The following is a 20,221-nucleotide window of genomic DNA, read 5'->3' on the forward strand; positions in this document are numbered from 1 at the left end:
GGAAAACTGTGTTCCAAAGGCCAAAAGTGCCCACTATATATAGGGGAAGGGGAGAGGGGGTGCCACCCCTAGGGTTCCCACCCTAGGGGGTGCGGCAGCCCTCCCAGATGGGGGGAGTGGCGGCCAGATGGGGAGGAGGGGGTGGCGCACCCCTCTGGTGGGCCTAAGGCCCACCTAAGTTAGGGTTCCCCCCCTCTTTTTCTTTCCCCTGCGCCATGGGCTGAGTGGGGAGGCGCACCAGCCCAACTAGGGGCTGGTTCCCACCCCCACTTAGCCCATCTTACCTCTTGGGGTCGCAGCCCCCCTTCGGTGGTCCCGGTGGTCCCGGTACGTTACCGGTGATGCCCGAAACACTTCCGGTGTCCGAAACCATCTGTCCTATATATCAATCTTTACCTCCGGACCATTCTGGAGCTCCTCGTGACGTCCTGGATCTCATCCGGGACTCCGAACAACTTTCGGTAATCTCGTATAACAATTCCCTATAACCCTAGCGTCATCGAACCTTAAGTGTGTAGACCCTACGGGTTCGGGAGACAGGCAGACATGACCGAGACACCTCTCTGGCCAATAACCATCAGCGGGGTCTGGATACCCATGGTGGCTCCCACTAGCTCCACGATGATCTCATCGGATGAACCACGATGTCAAGGATTCAATCAATCCCGTATACGATTCCCTTTGTCTGTCGGTATAGAACTTGCCCGAGATTCGATCGTCGGTATACCTATACCTTGTTCAATCTCGTTACCGGTAAGTCTCTTTACTCGTTCCATAGCACGTCATCGTGTGACTAACTCCTTAGTCACATTGAGCTCATGATGATGTTCTACCGAGTGGGCCCAGAGATACCTCTCCGTCACACGGAGTGACAAATCCCGATCTCGATTCGTGCCAACCCAACAGACACTTTCGGAGGTACCCGTAGTGCACCTTTATAGTCACCCAGTTACGTTGTGACGTTTGATACACCCAAAGCACTCCTATGGTATCCGGGAGTTGCACAATCTCACGGTCGAAGGAAAAGATACTTGACATTAGAAAAGCATTAGCATACGAACAATACGATCTAGTGCTAGGCTTAGGATTGGGTCTTGTCCATCACATCATTCTCCCAATGATGTGATCCCGTTATCAATGACATCTAATGCCCATGATCAGGAAACCATGATCATCTATTGACTAACGAGCTAGCCAACTAGAGGCTTGCTAGGGACACATTGTGATCTATTCATTCACACATGTATTACTGTTTCCTGTTAATACAATTATAGCATGAACGATAGACGATTATCATGAACAGGGAAATATGATAATAACCATTTTATTATTGCCTCTAGGGCATATTTCCAACAGTCTCCCACTTGCACTAGAGTCAATAATCTAGTTACATTGTGATGTATCGAACACCCATAGCATCATGGTGTTGATCATGTTTTGCTCGTGGAAGAGGTTTAGTCAACGGGTCTGCAATATTCAGATCCGTGTGTACTTTACAAATATCTATCACTCCACTCTGGACATGGTCCTGGATGGAGTTGTAGCGGCGCTTGATGTGCTTCGTCTTCCGGTGAAACCTGGGCTCCTTGGCTATGGCAATGGCTCCAGTGTTATCACAGAAGAGTGTCATAGGACCCGACGCGCTTGGAACCACTCCAAGGTCGGTGATGAGCTCCTTCATCCAAATTCCTTCATGAGCCGCTTCTGAAGCAGCTATGTACTCCGCTTCACATGTAGATGCTGCCACGACTTCTTGCTTGCTGCTGCACCAGCTCACTGCCCCACCATTCAACACATATACGTATCCGGTTTGTGACTTAGAGTCATCCGGATCTGTGTCGAAGCTAGCGTCGACGTAACCCTTTACGACGAGCTCTTCGTCACCTCCATAAACGAGAAACATTTCCTTAGTCCTTTTCAGGTACTTAAGGATATTCTTGACCGCTGTCCAGTGTTCCGCACCGGTATTACTTTGGTACCTCCCTACCAAGCTTATCGCAAGGTTTATATCAGGTCTGGTACACAGCATGGCTGTTGGGTAACGTAGCATAAATTCAAAATTTTTCCTACGCATGTTCAGATCTTCCTATGGAGAGACCAGCAACGAGAGAGGGGTAAGAGCATCTTCGTACCTTTGAAGATCGCTAAGCGGAAGCGTTGCTAGAACGCGGTTGATGGAGTCATACTCGCAGCGATTCCGATCTAGTGCCGAACAACGGCACCTCCGCGTTCAACACACGTGCAGCCCGGTGACGTCTCCCGCACCTTGATCCAGCAAGGAGGAGGGAGAGGTTGAGGAAGAAGACCAGCAACACGACGGCGTGGTGTTGGTGGAGAGACGAGGTCTCCCGGCAAGGCTTCGCCAAAGCGCCGGCAGAGAGGAGGAGGGAGAGAAGCAGGGCTGCGAGAGAGAGATTAAACCGTGTCTCAAACAGCCCCGGACCTCATCTATATATAGGGGGAGAGGGAGGGGGCGCAGCCCTTAGGGTTCCCACCCCTAAGGGGTGCGGCAGCCCTCAGATGGGGAAGGGGTGGCGGCCAGGGCAAGGGGGAGGGGTGGCGCACCCTTCTGGTGGGCCTAAGGCCCACCTAAATTAGGGTTCCCCCCCTCTTTTCTTTTCCCATGTGCCATGGGCTGAGTGGGGAGGCATACCAGCCCAACTAGGGGCTGGTTCCCACCCCCACTTAGCCCATCTTACCTCTTGGGGTCGCAGCCCCCCTTCGGTGGTCCCCCGGGACCACCTCCGGTGGTCCCGGTGGTCCCGGTACGTTACCGGTGATGCCCGAAACACTTCCGGTGTCCGAAACCATAAGTCCTATATATCAACCTTTACCTCCGGACCATTCCGGAGCTCCTCGTGACGTCCGGGATCTCATCCGGGACTCCGAACAACTTTCGGTAATCTCGTATAACAATTCCCTATAACCCTAGCGTCATCGAACCTTAAGTGTGTAGACCCTACGGGTTCGGGAGACATGCAGACATGACCGAGACGCCTCTCTGGCCAATAGCCATCAGCGGGGTCTGGATACCCATGGTGGCTCCCACTAGCTCCACGATGATCTCATCGGATGAACCACGATGTCAAGGATTCAATCAATCCCGTATACGATTCCCTTTGTCTGTCGGTATAGAACTTGCCCGAGATTCGATCGTCGGTATACCTATACCTTGTTCAATCTCGTTACCGGTAAGTCTCTTTACTCGTTCCGTAGCACGTCATCGTGTGACTAACTCCTTAGTCACATTGAGCTCATGATGATGTTCTATCGAGTGGGCCCAGAGATACCTCTCCGTCACACGGAGTGACAAATCCCGATCTCGATTCGTGCCAACCCAACAGACACTTTCGGAGGTACCCGTAGTGCACCTTTATAGTCACCCAGTTACGTTGTGACGTTTGATACACCCAAAGCACTCCTACGGTATCCGGGAGTGGCACAATCTCACGGTCGAAGGAAAAGATACATGACATTAGAAAAGCATTAGCATACGAACAATACGATCTAGTGCTAGGCTTAGGATTGGGTCTTGTCCATCACATCATTCTCCCAATGATGTGATCCCGTTATCAATGACATCTAATGCTCATGATCAGGAAACCATGATCATCTATTGACTAACGAGCTAGCCAACTAGAGGCTTGCTAGGGACACATTGTGATCTATTCATTCACACATGTATTACTGTTTCCTGTTAATACAATTATAGCATGAATGATAGACGATTATCATGAACAGGGAAATATGATAATAACCATTTTATTATTGCCTCTAGGGCATATTTCCAACAGTCTCCCACTTGCACTAGAGTCAATAATCTAGTTACATTGTGATGTATCGAACACCCATAGCATCATGGTGTTGATCATGTTTTGCTCGTGGAAGAGGTTTAGTCAACGGGTCTGCAATATTCAGATCCGTGTGTACTTTACAAATATCTATCACTCCACTCTGGACATGGTCCTGGATGGAGTTGTAGCGGCGCTTGATGTGCTTCGTCTTCCGGTGAAACCTGGGCTCCTTGGCTATGGCAATGGCTCCAGTGTTATCACAGAAGAGTGTCATAGGACCCGACGCGCTTGGAACCACTCCAAGGTCGGTGATGAGCTCCTTCATCCAAATTCCTTCATGAGCTGCTTCTGAAGCAGCTATGTACTCCGCTTCACATGTAGATGCTGCCACGACTTCTTGCTTGCTGCTGCACCAGCTCACTGCCCCACCATTCAACACATATACGTATCCGGTTTGTGACTTAGAGTCATCCGGATCTGTGTCGAAGCTAGCGTCGACGTAACCCTTTACGACGAGCTCTTCGTCACCTCCATAAACGAGAAACATTTCCTTAGTCCTTTTCAGGTACTTAAGGATATTCTTGACCGCTGTCCAGTGTTCCGCACCGGGATTACTTTGGTACCTCCCTACCAAGCTTATCGCAAGGTTTATATCAGGTCTGGTACACAGCATGGCATACATTAGAGAGCCCGCGGCTGAAGCGTAGGGGACAGAACTCATCTTCTCTCTATCTGCTGCCGTGGTCGGCGACTGAGTCTTACTCAATCTCATACCTTGCAAAACTGGCAAGAACCCTTTCTTTGAGTTTTCCATATTGAACTTCTTCAGTATCTTGTCAAGGTATGTACTTTGCGAAAGACCTATGAGGTGTCTCGATCTATCTCTATAGATCTTGATGCCTAATATGTATGCAGCTTCTCCAAGGTCCTTCATTGAAAAACTCTTGTTCAAATAGGCCTTTATGCTCTCCAACATCTCTATATCATTCCCCATCAATAATATGTCATCCACATATAGTACGAGGAAAGCTACAGAGCTCCCACTCACTTTCTTGTATAGACAGGCTTCTCCGTAAACCTGTATGAACCCAAACGCTTTAATCACCTCATTAAAGCGAATGTTCCAACTCCGAGATGCTTGCACCAGCCCATAGATGGAGCGCTGGAGCTTGCATACTTTGTTAGCACCTTTAGGATCGACAAAACCTTCTGGTTGCATCATATACAACTCTTCCTTAAGATTCCCGTTAAGGAACGCTGTTTTGACGTCCATTTGCCAAATTTCATAATCATAAAAGGCGGCAATTGCTAACATGATTCGGACTGATTTCAGCTTCGCTACGGGAGAGAAAGTCTCTTCGTAGTCAATTCCTTGAATTTGTCGAAAACCCTTTGCGACAAGTCGAGCTTTGTAAACGGTTACATTACCGTTTGCATCAGTCTTCTTCTTGAAGATCCATTTATTTTCTATGGCTCGCCGGTCATCGGGCAAGTCCACCAAAGTCCATACTTTGTTCTCATACATGGATCCTATCTCGGATTTCATGGCTTCAAGCCATTTCTTGGAATCCGGGCCCGCCATCGCTTCTTCATAGTTCGAAGGTTCACCGTTGTCTAACAACATGATTTCCATCACAGGGTTGCCGTACCACTCTGGTGCGGAGCGTACCCTTGTGGACCTTCGTGGTTCAGTAGTAACTTGATCCGAAGCTTCATGATCATCATCATTAACTTCCTCTTCAGTTGGTGTAGGCACCACAGGAACAACTTCTTGCGCTGCGCTACTTTCTTGTTCGAGAGGGGGTATAATTACCTCATCAAGTTCTACCTTCCTCCCACTTACTTCTTTCGAGAGAAACTCTTTCTCTAGAAAGGATCCGTTCTTGGCAACAAAGGTTTTACCTTCGGATCTAAGATAGAAGGTATACCCAATAGTTTCCTTAGGGTATCCTATGAATACGCATTTCTCCGCTTTGGGTTCGAGCTTTTCTGGTTGAAGTTTCTTCACATAAGCATCGCAGCCCCAAACTTTAAGAAACGACAACTTAGGTTTCTTGCCAAACCACAGTTCATACGGTGTCGTCTCAACGGATTTAGACGATGCCCTATTTAAAGTGAATGCTGCAGTTTCTAATGCGTATCCCCAAAATGATAGCGGTAAGTCGGTGAGAGACATCATAGATCGTACCATATCTAATAAAGTGCGATTACGACGTTCAGACACTCCGTTGCGTTGCGGTGTGCCAGGCGGCGTTAGTTGTGAAACGATTCCACACTTTCTTAGGTGTGTGCCAAACTCGTGACTCAAATATTCTCCTCCACGATCAGATCGTAGACATTTTATTTTTCTGTCACGTTGATTCTCAACCTCACTCTGAAATTCCTTGAACTTTTCAAACGTCTCAGATTTGTGCTTCATCAAGTAGATATACCCATACCTACTCAAATCATCGGTGAGAGTGAGAACATAACGATAACCACCGCGAGCTTCAACGTTCATTGGACCACACACATCAGTATGTATTATTTCCAATAAGTCGGTGGCTCTCTCCATTATTCCTGAGAATGGAGTCTTAGTCATCTTGCCCATGAGGCACGGTTCGCATGTGTCAAATGATTCAAAGTCAAGAGACTCTAGCAGTCCATCAATATGGAGCTTCTTCATGCGCTTAACGCCGATATGACCAAGGCGGCAGTGCCACAAGTATGTGGGACTATCATTATCAACTTTGCATCTTTTGGTACTTACACTATGAATATGTGTAACATCACGATCGAGATTCATCAAGAATAAACCATTCACCAGCGGAGCATGACCATAAAACATATCACTCATATAAATAGAACAACCATTATTCTCTGACTTAAATGAGCAGCCGTCTCGCATTAAGCAAGACCCTGATACAATGTTCATGCTTAAAGCTGGTACTAAATAACAATTATTAAGGTTTAAAACTAATCCCGACGGTAGATGTAGAGGTAGCGTGCCGACGGCTATCACATCGACCTTTGAACCATTCCCGACGCGCATCGTCACCTCGTCCTTGGCCAGTCTCCGCTTATTCCGCAGTTCCTGTTTTGAGTTGCAAATGTGAGCAACAGCACCGGTATCAAATACCCAGGAGCTACTACGAGCGCTGGTAAGGTACACATCAATAACATGTATATCACATATACCTTTAACGTTGCCGGCCTTCTTGTCCGCTAAGTATTTGGGGCAGTTTCGCTTCCAGTGACCTTTTCCCTTGCAGTAGAAGCACTCAGTCTCAGGCTTGGGTCCGTTCTTTTTCTTCTTCCCGGCATCTGGCTTACCGGGCGCGGCAACAGTTTTGCCGTCTTTCTTGAAGTTCTTCTTACCCTTGCCTTTCTTGAAACTAGTGGTCTTGTTGACCATCAACACTTGATGCTCCTTCTTGATTTCTACTTCTGCAGACTTGAGCATCGAGTACAACTCGGGAATGGTTTTCTCCATCCCTTGCATGTTGTAGTTAAGCACAAAGCCTTTGTAGCTTGGTGGGAGAGACTGGAGGATTCTGTCAATGATAGCATCATCCGGAAGTTCGACTCCTAGTGAAGTCAGACGACCGTGTAACCCAGACATTTTGAGTATGTGCTCACTGACAGAACTGTTCTCCTCCATCTTACAGCTGAAGAACTTGTCGGAGACTTCATATCTCTCAACACGGGCATGAGCTTGAAAAACTAGCTTCAGCTCTTGGAACATCTCATATGCCCCGTGTTGCTCAAAACGTCTTTGGAGCCCCGTTTCTAAACTGTATAACATGCCACACCTGACCAGAGAGTAGTCATCACTCCGCGCTTGCCAGACGTTTAGAACGTCCTGGGCTGCTGCGGGAGCGGGAGGGTCACCTAGCGGCGCATTAAGGACATAAGCCTTTTTAGCTGCTTCAAGGATGAGCTTTAGGTTGCGAACCCAGTCCGCATAGTTGCTACCATCATCTTTCAGCTTGTTTTTCTCTAGGAATGCGTTGAAGTTGAGGTTGACGTTGGACATCTACAATATTTATAAAGACAACTTTTAGACTAAGTTCATGACAATTAAGTTCATTTAATCAAATTAAGTATGAACTCCCACTTAAATCGACATCCCTTTAGTCATCTAAGTGATACATGATCCATGTTGACTAACCCGTGTCCGATCATCACGTGAGACGGACTAGTCACCATGGTGAGCAACTTCATGCTGATCGTATTCAACCATACGACTCATGTTCGACCTTTCGGTCTCTTGTATTCGAGGTCATGTCTGTACATGCTAAGCTCGTCGAGTCAACCTAAGTGTTTTGCGTGTGTAAATCTGGCTTACACCCGTTGTATGCGAACGTTAGAATCTATCACACCCGATCATCACGTGGTGCTTCGAGACAACGCACCTTCGCAACGGTGCACACTTAGGGGAATACGTTCTCGAAATTTTTAGGAGGGATCATCTTATTATGCTACCGTCGTTTTAAGCAATAAGATGTAAAACATGATAAACATCACAATGCAATCATATAGTGACATGATATGGCCATTATCATCTTTGCTCATTCGATCTCCATCTTCAGGCATCGCATGATCATCATCGTCACCGGCATGACACCATGATCTCCATCATCATGATCTCCATCATCGTGTCTCCGTGAAGTCGTCACGCCAACTACTACTATCACTACTACTATGGCTAACCGTTAGCAATGAAGTAAAAATAGCAAGCACATGGCGTTGCATCTTATACAATAAATTAAGACAACTCCTATGGCTCCTGCCGGTTGTCATACTCATCGACATGCAAGTCGTGAAACCTATTACAATAACATGATCATCTCATACATCATACATGCAACATCACAACTTTGGCCATATCACATCACATGTCAAACCCTGCAAAAACAAGTTAGACGTCCTCTAATTGTTGTTGCAAGTTTTACGTGGCTGATTTGGGTTTCTAGCAAGAACGCCTTCTTACCTACGTGACAGCCACAACGATGATATGCCAAAGCTATTTACCCTTCATAAGGACCCTTTTCATCAAATCCAATCCGACTAGAGTAGGAGAGACAGACACCCGCTAGCCACCTTTATGCACGATGTGCATGTCTGTCGGTGGAACCAGTCTCACGTAAGCGTACGTGTAAGGTCGGTCCGGGCCGCTTCATCCCACAATACCGCCGGAAAATAATAAGACTAGTAACGGCAAGCAAATTGACAAACCATCGCCCACAACTTTTGTGTTCTACTCGTGCATAGAATCTACGCATAGAAAACCTGGCTCGGATGCCACTGTTGGGTAACGTAGCATAAATTCAAAAAATTTCCTACGCATGTTCAGATCTTCCTATGGAGAGACCAGCAACGAGAGAGGGGTAAGAGCATCTTCGTACCTTTGAAGATCGCTAAGCGGAAGCGTTGCTAGAACGCGGTTGATGGAGTCGTACTCGCAGCGATTCCGATCTAGTGCCGAACAACGGCACCTCCGCGTTCAACACACGTGCAGCCCGGTGACGTCTCCCGCACCTTGATCCAGCAAGGAGGAGGGAGAGGTTGGGGAAGAAGACCAGCAACACGACGGCGTGGTGTTGGTGGAGAGACGAGGTCTCCCGGCAGGGCTTCGCCAAGCGCCGGCAGAGAGGAGGAGGAAGAAGTGCAGGACTGCGCCGAGGGAGAGGGAAAACTGTGTTCCAAAGGCCAAAAGTGCCCACTATATATAGGGGAAGGGGAGAGGGGGTGCCACCCCTAGGGTTCCCACCCTAGGGGGTGCGGCAGCCCTCCCAGATGGGGGGAGTGGCGGCCAGATGGGGAGGAGGGGGTGGCGCACCCCTCTGGTGGGCCTAAGGCCCACCTAAGTTAGGGTTCCCCCCCTCTTTTTCTTTCCCCTGCGCCATGGGCTGAGTGGGGAGGCGCACCAGCCCAACTAGGGGCTGGTTCCCACCCCCACTTAGCCCATCTTACCTCTTGGGGTCGCAGCCCCCCTTCGGTGGTCCCGGTGGTCCCGGTACGTTACCGGTGATGCCCGAAACACTTCCGGTGTCCGAAACCATCTGTCCTATATATCAATCTTTACCTCCGGACCATTCCGGAGCTCCTCGTGACGTCCTGGATCTCATACGGGACTCCGAACAACTTTCGGTAATCTCGTATAACAATTCCCTATAACCCTAGCGTCATCGAACCTTAAGTGTGTAGACCCTACGGGTTCGGGAGACAGGCAGACATGACCGAGACACCTCTCTGGCCAATAACCATCAGCGGGGTCTGGATACCCATGGTGGCTCCCACTAGCTCCACGATGATCTCATCGGATGAACCACGATGTCAAGGATTCAATCAATCCCGTATACGATTCCCTTTGTCTGTCGGTATAGAACTTGCCCGAGATTCGATCGTCGGTATACCTATACCTTGTTCAATCTCGTTACCGGTAAGTCTCTTTACTCGTTCCATAGCACGTCATCGTGTGACTAACTCCTTAGTCACATTGAGCTCATGATGATGTTCTACCGAGTGGGCCCAGAGATACCTCTCCGTCACACGGAGTGACAAATCCCGATCTCGATTCGTGCCAACCCAACAGACACTTTCGGAGGTACCCGTAGTGCACCTTTATAGTCACCCAGTTACGTTGTGACGTTTGATACACCCAAAGCACTCCTACGGTATCCGGGAGTTGCACAATCTCACGGTCGAAGGAAAAGAAACTTGACATTAGAAAAGCATTAGCATACGAACAATACGATCTAGTGCTAGGCTTAGGATTGGGTCTTGTCCATCACATCATTCTCCCAATGATGTGATCCCGTTATCAATGACATCTAATGCCCATGATCAGGAAACCATGATCATCTATTGACTAACGAGCTAGCCAACTAGAGGCTTGCTAGGGACACATTGTGATCTATTCATTCACACATGTATTACTGTTTCCTGTTAATACAATTATAGCATGAACGATAGACGATTATCATGAACAGGGAAATATGATAATAACCATTTTATTATTGCCTCTAGGGCATATTTCCAACAGCTACACCCCTTTACAACTGAACAATGGACTATGCCTTGAATTGTCAGTTTGGCGTAAAGGAGCTTCACCACAAGTCTTACTAGTACTAGACTGCCGAAGGTGACCCCTCGGGTGGAGCATATTAGTCACACTCCTGGCCTATGCATGAGTTTACTAGAGATCACCCAAACCTCATAGACTGTGACCAGCAGTCAAGCTCATATAGGTGTGTTCCTCCAAAGGTCGCTCTGTAGGACAGCATCTTGCTTACATATAAGCTTTAGAACACATTAAGACAGTAGTCATCCTACCATACAGTATCCGAGAGTATTGCATCTCCAACGGAGTGGGTTAGTAAAGTTACTCTCCTCAGTTCACCACTGGCTTGTTTTCCCAGGTCCTACTTCACGGGATCTCCGATCATATAGGTTGGGTTACTACCATGGCAACTCATGTGGGTCTCATACCCATCTCCCTCGATGCACTATCTATCACAACACGTGATAACCCTTTAGTAAAGGGATCTGCCAGATTCTTAGCCGTTTGGATATAATCCAACGCTATCACTCCGGAGTTTCTCAAACGTCTGACAGACTTCAATCTCATTCTTATATGTTTGTTGGACTTCATATTGTCCTTTGAACTCTTCACTTTAACAATAACCGTCTGATTATCGCAGTTCATAAGGATAGCCGGAACCGGCTTCTCAACCACAGGTAAGTCCATCAAAAGATCTCGAAGAAATTCTGCTTCGACACCAGATGTGTCTAATGCTGTTAATTCTGCTTCCATTGTCGATCTTGTTAAGATCGTTTGCTTGCAAGACTTCCAGGAAACAGCACCACCCCCAAGAGTAAACATATACCCAGTAGTGGCCTTCATCTCATCAGCATCAGAGATCCAATTCGCATCACTATACCCTTCAAGTACCGATGGGAATCCCGTATAGTGAAGCCCGTGGTTGACAGTACCCTTCAAGTAGCGCATAATTCTTTCAACAGCACGCCAATGAACATCGCCCGGGTTTGCAACAAACCGGCTAAGTTTGCTCACAGCAAACGCGATGTCAGGCCTCGTTGCGCTAGCTAGGTACATAAGTGAACCGATAATTTGAGAGAATCTCAATTGATCCGTAGCTGTGCCTTTAAACTTTCGAATAAGCACACTAGGATCATATGGTGTTTGAGAAATTTTGCAGTCTGAATATCCAAAGCGACTCAAAATCTTCTCAACATAGTGGGATTGCAGAAGTGTAATCCCACCCTCATCATCTCTCAACAACTTGATGTTTAAGATAACATCAGCCACCCCAAGGTCCTTCATCTCAAAGTTTTGAGACAGAAAAGACTTAACCTCCTCAATTACTTTGAGGTTGGTTCCAAGTATCAGTATGTCATCAACATACAAGCACAATATAACTCCTTCGCCCCCACCATGGCGATAGTATACACATTTGTCAGCTTCATCTGACGGACGGTGGCCTCCTTAAACATCTTCTCCTGTTCAGGAGTGATAGTTTCCGTAGGAGTGACACCGGCTACCCAGAACACGTTCATAGCTGTGAGCCATAAGGTGGTTCTCGTTTGCCAACGCTTGAAAAAAGTATCGGTAAACTTATCCGGTTTCAGTGCAGCAGCAAAACCATTACTCGAAAAATTTCTACAGATATTAGGTTTTTGGATTGTTGAGGAAATAGGCAATTTTCCGAGTATATTAATCCACGAGACAATAACTAGCATGGCATTGACTAGACTAATGATATACTGATCTTGAGCTAACCTAGCACATACTACGCATATAGTGGATACATCTATGTAGACAAGCAGTACTGCTAGGATAAATACGAACATGAGGATAAACGAGTCATACCCTCCAATCGGCCAGTTGGCCGTAGCAGCAGCGGCGGCGGCAGTATCCTCTGCCGTCTTCTTCTCGGCTTCCTTGCGGAGACGGTCAGCTTCGCTTGGTGAAGACACGGCGATGACGAGGGCGACGCGGACGTAGACGAAGCAGACGGACGGAGGCGAGCAGTCGCGTGATCGCTCCCCAAAAACCTAATCGCCCCTCTCCCGTACAGGAACCGGAGAGGCGAGGTTTCGGAGGCGTGCTCTCCCGTCGACCGTGTACGCGGTAAACGGGACGGAGTCGCCGGCGGTAGCAGCAGTCAAGGAACGAACGCGTGAGGCAGATGTGATCTGATTCTCGTGACGGCTAGGGTAGGCGATCGCGTGCTTATAAAGGCGGCTGGGTGGAGAGACGTGGGCCGAACCCACGTCCGAGTCGGTAACAGCCCACGATCCGACGTCTCGGATCGTGCCGTGTCCGTTACGTATTCTCCGTTCCTGACCGGCAAAAATAAGCGCGTAGGTATGAGCTCGGCTCGGCTCATTCCCGCGGCGCGGCCGGGCGGGCGGCGGAGGAGGAGTGCGCGAGGGCACCTTCTCTTCTCACTCTCCAATAGCATGTGGAAGAGAGACCCTTATAAAGGGGTCGAAACTCTCCTCCACTAGCGGGATGGGACTAAACTTCCCACCACCTTGTCATGCCACCATCTACATGGGCCCTTGGAGATTTTTCTGAAATTCTCTAATGGGCCTAAAGCCCACCTCCAAATTTCAACAACAACTACTGTGGTGTCATATCCTCCTCGTCGGAGGAGGAGATCCTTGCCAGAGGATCTGCCAGCCGTTGATGTTGATGGTTCCGGAGTGTGAGGGAGGAGGCGCCAAGAACCACCAGACGAACCTCCATTTGCCGACACGGAGAACCATGACTTCGTTATCACATCTGATATCTTAGAGGATGCGGAGTTAGGAGACGGTGACCGGGAGGGGGGTGCTTGGGGATGGGACGTGTGGGGTATGTACTACACTGGCGCACAGTCTAGGTGAAGGAGCTGTCAGGAGTACAATGCAGTGCAGCGGCCGGAGTAGGTTTCTTGGGACACGACGTCCACATTGACGCGGTGAGACCCGAGAGGTCATATATATCTGTTAGAGTTGTGTCGAATATTGTGTACACGGTAGGTTACAGTTGGACTCTGAGTAGTATTGTGTTTAGAGAGGATATGGGGTCGTGTTCTAATAGGACACTTGTATCCTAGGCCTCTCATATATAGCGGGGGTAGACACACGATGTAACCTATGCCAACATAATAACACAGACGTGCAGGGGGCAGCCAGCGGCATGTGTCGGCGCCCGGGCGGCCGGTGTGCGGTATTGTGACGGTGTCATGGGAGGAGCGCCCGTAGTCAGGCCCCGTGGATGTAGCCATGATGGTGAACCTCGTTAATAAATCTCGGTGTCATGCTTGTGTGATTGCTTGATCCTTGGTAGATCAACTATGTGCCTCGGATTATTCTAACAATATCAGCGCCACCCTCCTGTACGTTCAAATCACGGGAATCAATGCTGATTGTTGCATGCTCTAGGCCGAATACTTGTCACCCGAGTTGGCTGCGATCTGGATCGGGAGGTGGTGTGGTGTGGCACCTCTCGGGTCGGCGACGATGGGTCCCGACAACTTTGTGCGGCAAGATCTCAACGATGGACGTGTGTTGATAAACGCGCTAGGGGGATTGTGTTGTGTGGAGTGGTGGTGGCCTTGACGACGGTTGGGCCTGGCAAGGTCAATGCAATAATCTCTTCTAAAGTTAGGACGGTTGAAGATGGCGGTTGCGTATTCTAGAGCATGCATATTCTGTGCGTACTAAGGCTCTGCTAGACCGGATGGTGAGCTCGGCTCTCCGCGGGGTGGTTTGATAAGGCCACAAAATTAGATGGTGTGTGTAGATGCGTGGTTACGACACATAGTCAGGCCAGTAGGTGTAGCAACACTGATCGCTATAAAGATAGCTTTGGATTGATTCATGTATTTATTTGCCAGACTCTGCTCACTAATATAATAAAAATGATTGTGTGCCTCACTCGATCGATCTAGAGGACGGAGGTTATCCTCCTTTTCAAAAAAAGAGAAAACTTTGGACATCCTTTTTTTTTGTGAGGGAAAAACTTTGGACTTTCACGCTTAAGGACAGCGCTTCAGTGTACATGGGCATATGTTCCCCCACCATATGGAAAGTAAAATCAAGAAAATAGCAAAAAAAAGAAAAAGCGAGCACCAAAGATGTATAAGCTTTCTAGGTCTGTGCAAAATTTCATGGCGAGATGACATCGGAGGAGCACCGGAAAGAAAAGAACCCAAAATCCAGAGGTTTGAGAAAGATTCATTTGTTTATATATTTTGGAGCACTAATTTTTCCCTTGGTGAGCTCCGCAATATCATATTGTACGTGCATAAAAAACTTGTTCATCTTTGATGTACAACATTTTTAATTTATGTATTTTCGTTCTATCACTATTTTGTTGTTCAATCAAATTAATAGTACAATTGATTCAGAAAATAAAAATAAAAATTAATAGTACAATTAGCCCAAATGGTACCGTACAATCCTTTGTATTGGCCAAACTATGCATGCAATTATATTAGCCTGGCAGTCCCTTTCTCCACTGATGATTTGGATGGTATATTTACCATTTGAGATGTGCCACCTTGTGCCTCATCAACGGGTGAACTACCTACATCTATAGTAGTTTTGTTTGGCATTCTTCTGCGTCTTCTAGCATTTTCAGCCCAGTTGACAAGGCCTTCAGCTACATTCTCATCAAATATAGACTTCTTGAATGAATTCCCCATCTGCAAAAAGAGTATAGGTGAAATTATAAGTCAAAAAGTAGTACTTAGATCATGTCTAAATACAGATCAAAAGCTAGTACCTCGACCATGTCAGTAAATACCTATACCACGGCATAAAATTGTTCAAACAAACTTCTTATTGTTTAGTACTAATTAGTTAACATGCTATGATTAAAAGTGTGCACTAACTAAAATCTCAATAGAAGTCTAAAAAATTATCCGTCCCTTTTAAGAAAACTCACATGAGAGACGATGGCGTAAAGTGGTAGGGTACTGTAGCCGCAAAGGAATTGGCTAACGACACTGAAACAAAGAAGTGTGGTTAGTAAGATAGTTCTCAAGAGATGTCAAAAGTATTATTGCACGATAGTGATTTTTGTTCTACCTTATGGCAAGTCGAATAATAACATATGTTGGTTTTCCCATGATGCAAGATTTAAAGCCGTATGTTACCTACAAGGTTCATAGATGAGGAGTAAGTTATAAATGTACTTATGAGACTACAAGTTGGGAGTATAAAGATAATATTGTATAATCTTGCAGATAAATCATTTTTGTAATACTTTTCTAAATACAACTTAATTTGTGTGTATGGTCCTCCAAGTGATTTATTGTTCTTACCAAGAGCCAAAAGAAAAATGCAACTTGAAATGCATTTTGGAATAGGATGATATGGAGCAACACAAGGACTAATTTAGGCTGATGGAACCAAAAGAGCTCATCTGAAGGAGATACTACTAATTCCCCTTGAATTGCTGTATGCTTTTGGGCAACCTCATATGCCAGTTCCGTAATGATGTGGTGCATCTTACTTCCAATCAAAAGTAGCATCTGCCAAATACACACATAACTTTATGTCGTGATTGTGCCTTTGACTGGATCCTCTCTATAGGAAAAATGTCATTGCATAGGCCATATTCTATATGTAATTTATGTGAAATGAAGTCATGCGAAGATGCATAAATGAAAAAATGCGTTTTATTTTTTAAAACTTGGATGATATACTATAGTTACTTACAATGAACGGAACCAACGATATCCCAAAGTAGATATACCATCCTGCAATGAAATATAACAATAAAATGAAGTTATTTTTTCATAAAGAATAGAAGATTATGTAGTAAGCGAAAAATATATTTATAAACCAATTCATGTTAACTCTGTAAGTGGGTCATAACTTAAAATAGATACCTTGAACATTTAACAATAGGAATATCGTCAACATAGTCCAAAGGTACCAACTGCATTAGTAAAAAAATGACAATAAATTACTTACTTTGTATACTGATAACCGATATAACTAATGGCCATAAACAACAACATGCCATATATTGTGTAGAAGTAGCATTTACTACCTAATACCAACAACTTTCTTGAAATCAACCTCCAATGCTCTAATCATGTAACTATAAAAGTTGAATTTTGGGTTCCCCCTATAGTGTTTCTGCAAAAAGGGAAGTAGCACTTTAAATCTCCTCCACCAAAGAAGCATACTCAAAAGTTTGAATGTGACTTATTTCGATGACAACTAGGAATGATACCATGATGAAGCCAAGTCGCATTGTTGTGTAGTCCTCCTCGGTGACAGATCCACGTAATTGTTTGAAGAAGGAACGCTATAATGATAATCAATTGTCTTATGCTCCAAATTTTATGAAAACAAAATTGCAATATGCATTTTGTATTGACTCCTAAAATACAAGATAAAAATGTACCAGCCAACCAAATATCTTCCACCGTTTTTTGTGACCATTAAAGTGATCTTGAATAAATTTGAACTCTTGAACATGCTTGATCATTTCAGGGGCTGCAATTTATAGCCCAAGTTCGTAATCAAATAATATGACATAACTTAATCTTGAGAAAAATCTGTGAATTCGTCACTTATCACATTTGGAGTGTATATATGTATGTATCTTACCACTCGCATCCTTTATATGGATGTTGGTCTCCCAATGTCGCCAATTTCTCGTCTAGATGACCAGCAACATATTATTAGTAAAAGTGTGATAGATTAAGTAGTTGTTAGAACTAAGAAACATCTAGTCTAAGTTTTCTAATTGGTACCTGTGCAATTCCTAAAAGAACTGTAATAGCACTAAAAAGGACATGAGTGACTGCCAACGCGAAGATAAATATGTGTAACTGATGAATAGCTTCGGCTGAAAGTATTGGAACTTTTCCCTACATGCGAAGTAAACATGGGACGAATCATCAGGTAAGCATAAGTTGGAGATAAACGTTTGGAAATGGTTATCAAATATAAAATACCAAATATTAGTTGGAGAAGAAAACATAAAACAGGAGCCGCAAACACCAAATCAACAATGGTCGCTGTGAATTAATTAGAGTTTAAAGTGTTAGGAAAAAATAACGACTCGTCCGTGATGATTAGTTGTGTGTGTCACGATGGTGTGCAGCAGTAGCAAACAGGCCGTGCCGATTCATTCGGCAGGCCGTGTCCTACGCGTTGTGCGCGTCACCGGCATGGCGTGACGTTGGTGTTGGTATTTGATTTTTTTGAATTTATTTTAGGTCTTTCGACGGCACGAGACGTTTCCGTCCACAACGAAGACGTCAGTGACGACTTCGTCAATCTTAAGATGATGCACCGGCTTAGTCTTTTAAAGGTGTTCATAAGGCTAGGATGTGCGTGCGTGCGTTCATAAAGATATGATGTATTCTCGTGTATGTGAACGACTTTGATTGTACTCTGTTTAATAAAGCTAACCAGGTCGTGTATGTATGCATCGGATGCTGGTGTTATGCTAGCGCTGAGCATGGCGTATACGAAGGTAGAGATTAGTTAGTACATGCGTAGGTTAGTTAGGATAACGTTGCATGGCTACGTGCCTGCGTGGCCCGAGTGTGGCGGCCGGCGCTGTGTGTGAGCCCCGTATTAAACCTTCCACTTTGTACTGATACAAAGTGTGACGGTGTGAGCCAAGTAAACTGCAAGGGACCTAAGAAAAATATAGTCTACATCGAAACCGTGGTCTACGCCCCGTCGATGTGAGTGTTTTTGGGTTGTGCTACCCGTATGCGTGTGTATCTTTATGTATGTGTTCGGATCGTTATGAAGCTAAAATACAGGCGTCCCAGCGCCGCAGCGTTCGTCGCCGGAGAATCATGGTGTCTTTTTTTCTATTTCTATCCTATGTTTATGTCGTCGGGAGGCGTTCGTCGCCCAGGAGGATTGATCCGGGGTTTCTCCTAACATAAAGTTAGTACCTTCTTGAGGCAGTAGTCCTCGGAGGCGCCTCCTCCAGCGAGGAGCCGCCTCGCCCCGCCCATGACGCCATTGAACATGGCGTCACTTAGGTGCTCGGTCTTGCGCGGTGGGCGTGGCGGCGGCTTGCAGGGAAGCATGATGAGCATGGCGCTCTGTCTGACACACACCTTCCCCACGGGGTCCTGGAACACGGTGAGCAGCAGCGATATGAACCCCAGCAGCATCAGCTCCTCTTTCACCTTCAGGAGGACTTCGTACAGCAGCTTCTTTGGGCTCAGCTTCTGCGCGAAAATGAAATGATAGTCAGCTGGTGATCGATCCTGCATGCAGCTAATTCATGGCCGATCTCATGGTGGATAAACTCAAGCATGCATGCATGCACGTACCTTTCCTAGGAGGTGGAGCAAGCGTTCGAAGAGGAGGGTGATGATGATGATGATGAAGCAGACCGACGCGACGATCCATGTTGGCGTGAACTCGAGCGGCTTGGCTTTGCCTCCTCCACCGGCCATGGCGCCCAGCCGCAAAGGATAAGGGTACGTACTTGCTGTCTCTTCACCTCCTCAAATACAGAAAAACAGGAGAAAGAAATATCCCGTCATCTTCCTTCCACTTGTCATATTTGTCCCATATGATTACTGGAGGAGAAATTTTGAATTTCAGTTTCAAAAACAAAAAATCTCAGCCATTATCAGAATCATTTAATTTCAATATTTTTGCTTTTCATTTTCGCACTTCACTTCGATTGAAATACGATATAATATTTAAAACTATTTTGTATTACCGTAATGAGTGAAAAATATTTTCTGCGGAACGTATCTATTCCAGTGCTGTGGCACACTCAGGAATATGCAGCCACAAATCATTGTCCCGTGCCCTGGGGTACAAGATGTGTATGGTTGACTGATGTGACTACGAACGAGTAACGCCAGGTTTGATATTTATCTACCAAAGCGACTAATTTGTAGGCACATTTCATAATAATAATATACGTTCTGATTCAAATGAATGGAGTTGGTTTGTTGTGTGGTCACTGTTGGCCATTAGTGCAAGCGTGCATTGGCCGTCGAAAGAGGGACCAGCAGCGAGTCTAGTCAACACTGTTTGGAGATGAGGAAGCTTGACGGAACAAACTTCAAAGATATTATCCATTCACACCTATAGATAGCGCCTAGCTTATGATGAAATCCATGTCGCTACGCACCATATCTTCTTAGTAGTCAGCATCTACCATTAGGAAATGCATAAGCTCAGGGGGGAACCCAAGATCGAATTTTAGAAGGATCAAAGATGTGTTAAGTGAGAAAAATTTCTTTGTTAAGTAGAGGCAACTAACTATTTAGCTTCACATACAAAGTTTTGAATCGCGGACGAAAGGACCGCTATCGCGGCGAGATCTTCACTGAAATGTGCCCTGATATTTGCTTCCTTCCCAGAATGCGGGAGATCGTGCCGCAATCGTCAGAGATTGCGCCGTTTCTTCGTTACCTATC

General features: G+C 46.0%; 1 protein-coding gene across 2 annotated transcripts; it reads right to left on the reverse strand.

The window, feature by feature from the left end:
* Positions 1-15,128: 15,128 nt before the first annotated feature.
* LOC123412750 (MLO-like protein 1) lies at positions 15,129-19,269 on the reverse strand. Of its 2 annotated transcripts, XM_045105686.1 has the most exons (13): positions 19,115-19,269; positions 18,728-19,009; positions 17,564-17,680; positions 17,418-17,469; positions 17,212-17,303; positions 17,038-17,112; positions 16,852-16,940; positions 16,688-16,737; positions 16,515-16,555; positions 16,118-16,327; positions 15,882-15,949; positions 15,739-15,799; positions 15,129-15,496 (listed from the first exon to the last, which is right to left on the reverse strand). In XM_045105686.1, exons 1-13 carry the CDS (start codon positions 19,238-19,240, stop codon positions 15,281-15,283), a joined length of 1,479 nt encoding a protein of 492 aa, XP_044961621.1. In that variant the 5' UTR covers positions 19,241-19,269; the 3' UTR covers positions 15,129-15,280. The 2 variants fall into 2 exon arrangements, with proteins under 2 accessions (XP_044961621.1, XP_044961622.1); XM_045105687.1 differs by lacking the exon at positions 16,118-16,327.
* Between the last annotated feature and the right edge of the window lie 952 nt (positions 19,270-20,221).

Source organism: Hordeum vulgare, chromosome 7H (assembly GCF_904849725.1).
Source record: "Hordeum vulgare subsp. vulgare chromosome 7H, MorexV3_pseudomolecules_assembly, whole genome shotgun sequence".
NCBI lineage: Eukaryota > Viridiplantae > Streptophyta > Magnoliopsida > Poales > Poaceae > Hordeum > Hordeum vulgare.

Excerpts from the sequence above, each read along its gene's own strand:
- LOC123412750 (XM_045105686.1), bottom strand. The coding sequence starts at position 19,240 with ATGGCCGGTGGAGGAGGCAAAGCCAAGCCGCTCGAGTTCACGCCAACA. Across the intron at positions 17,470-17,563 it reads TTCTTTTAGGAATTGCACAG|ACGAGAAATTGGCGACATTG; the intron begins GTACCAATTAGA and ends CTGGTCATCTAG. Across the intron at positions 16,556-16,687 it reads CCTATTGTTAAATGTTCAAG|GATGGTATATCTACTTTGGG; the intron begins GTATCTATTTTA and ends ATTTCATTGCAG.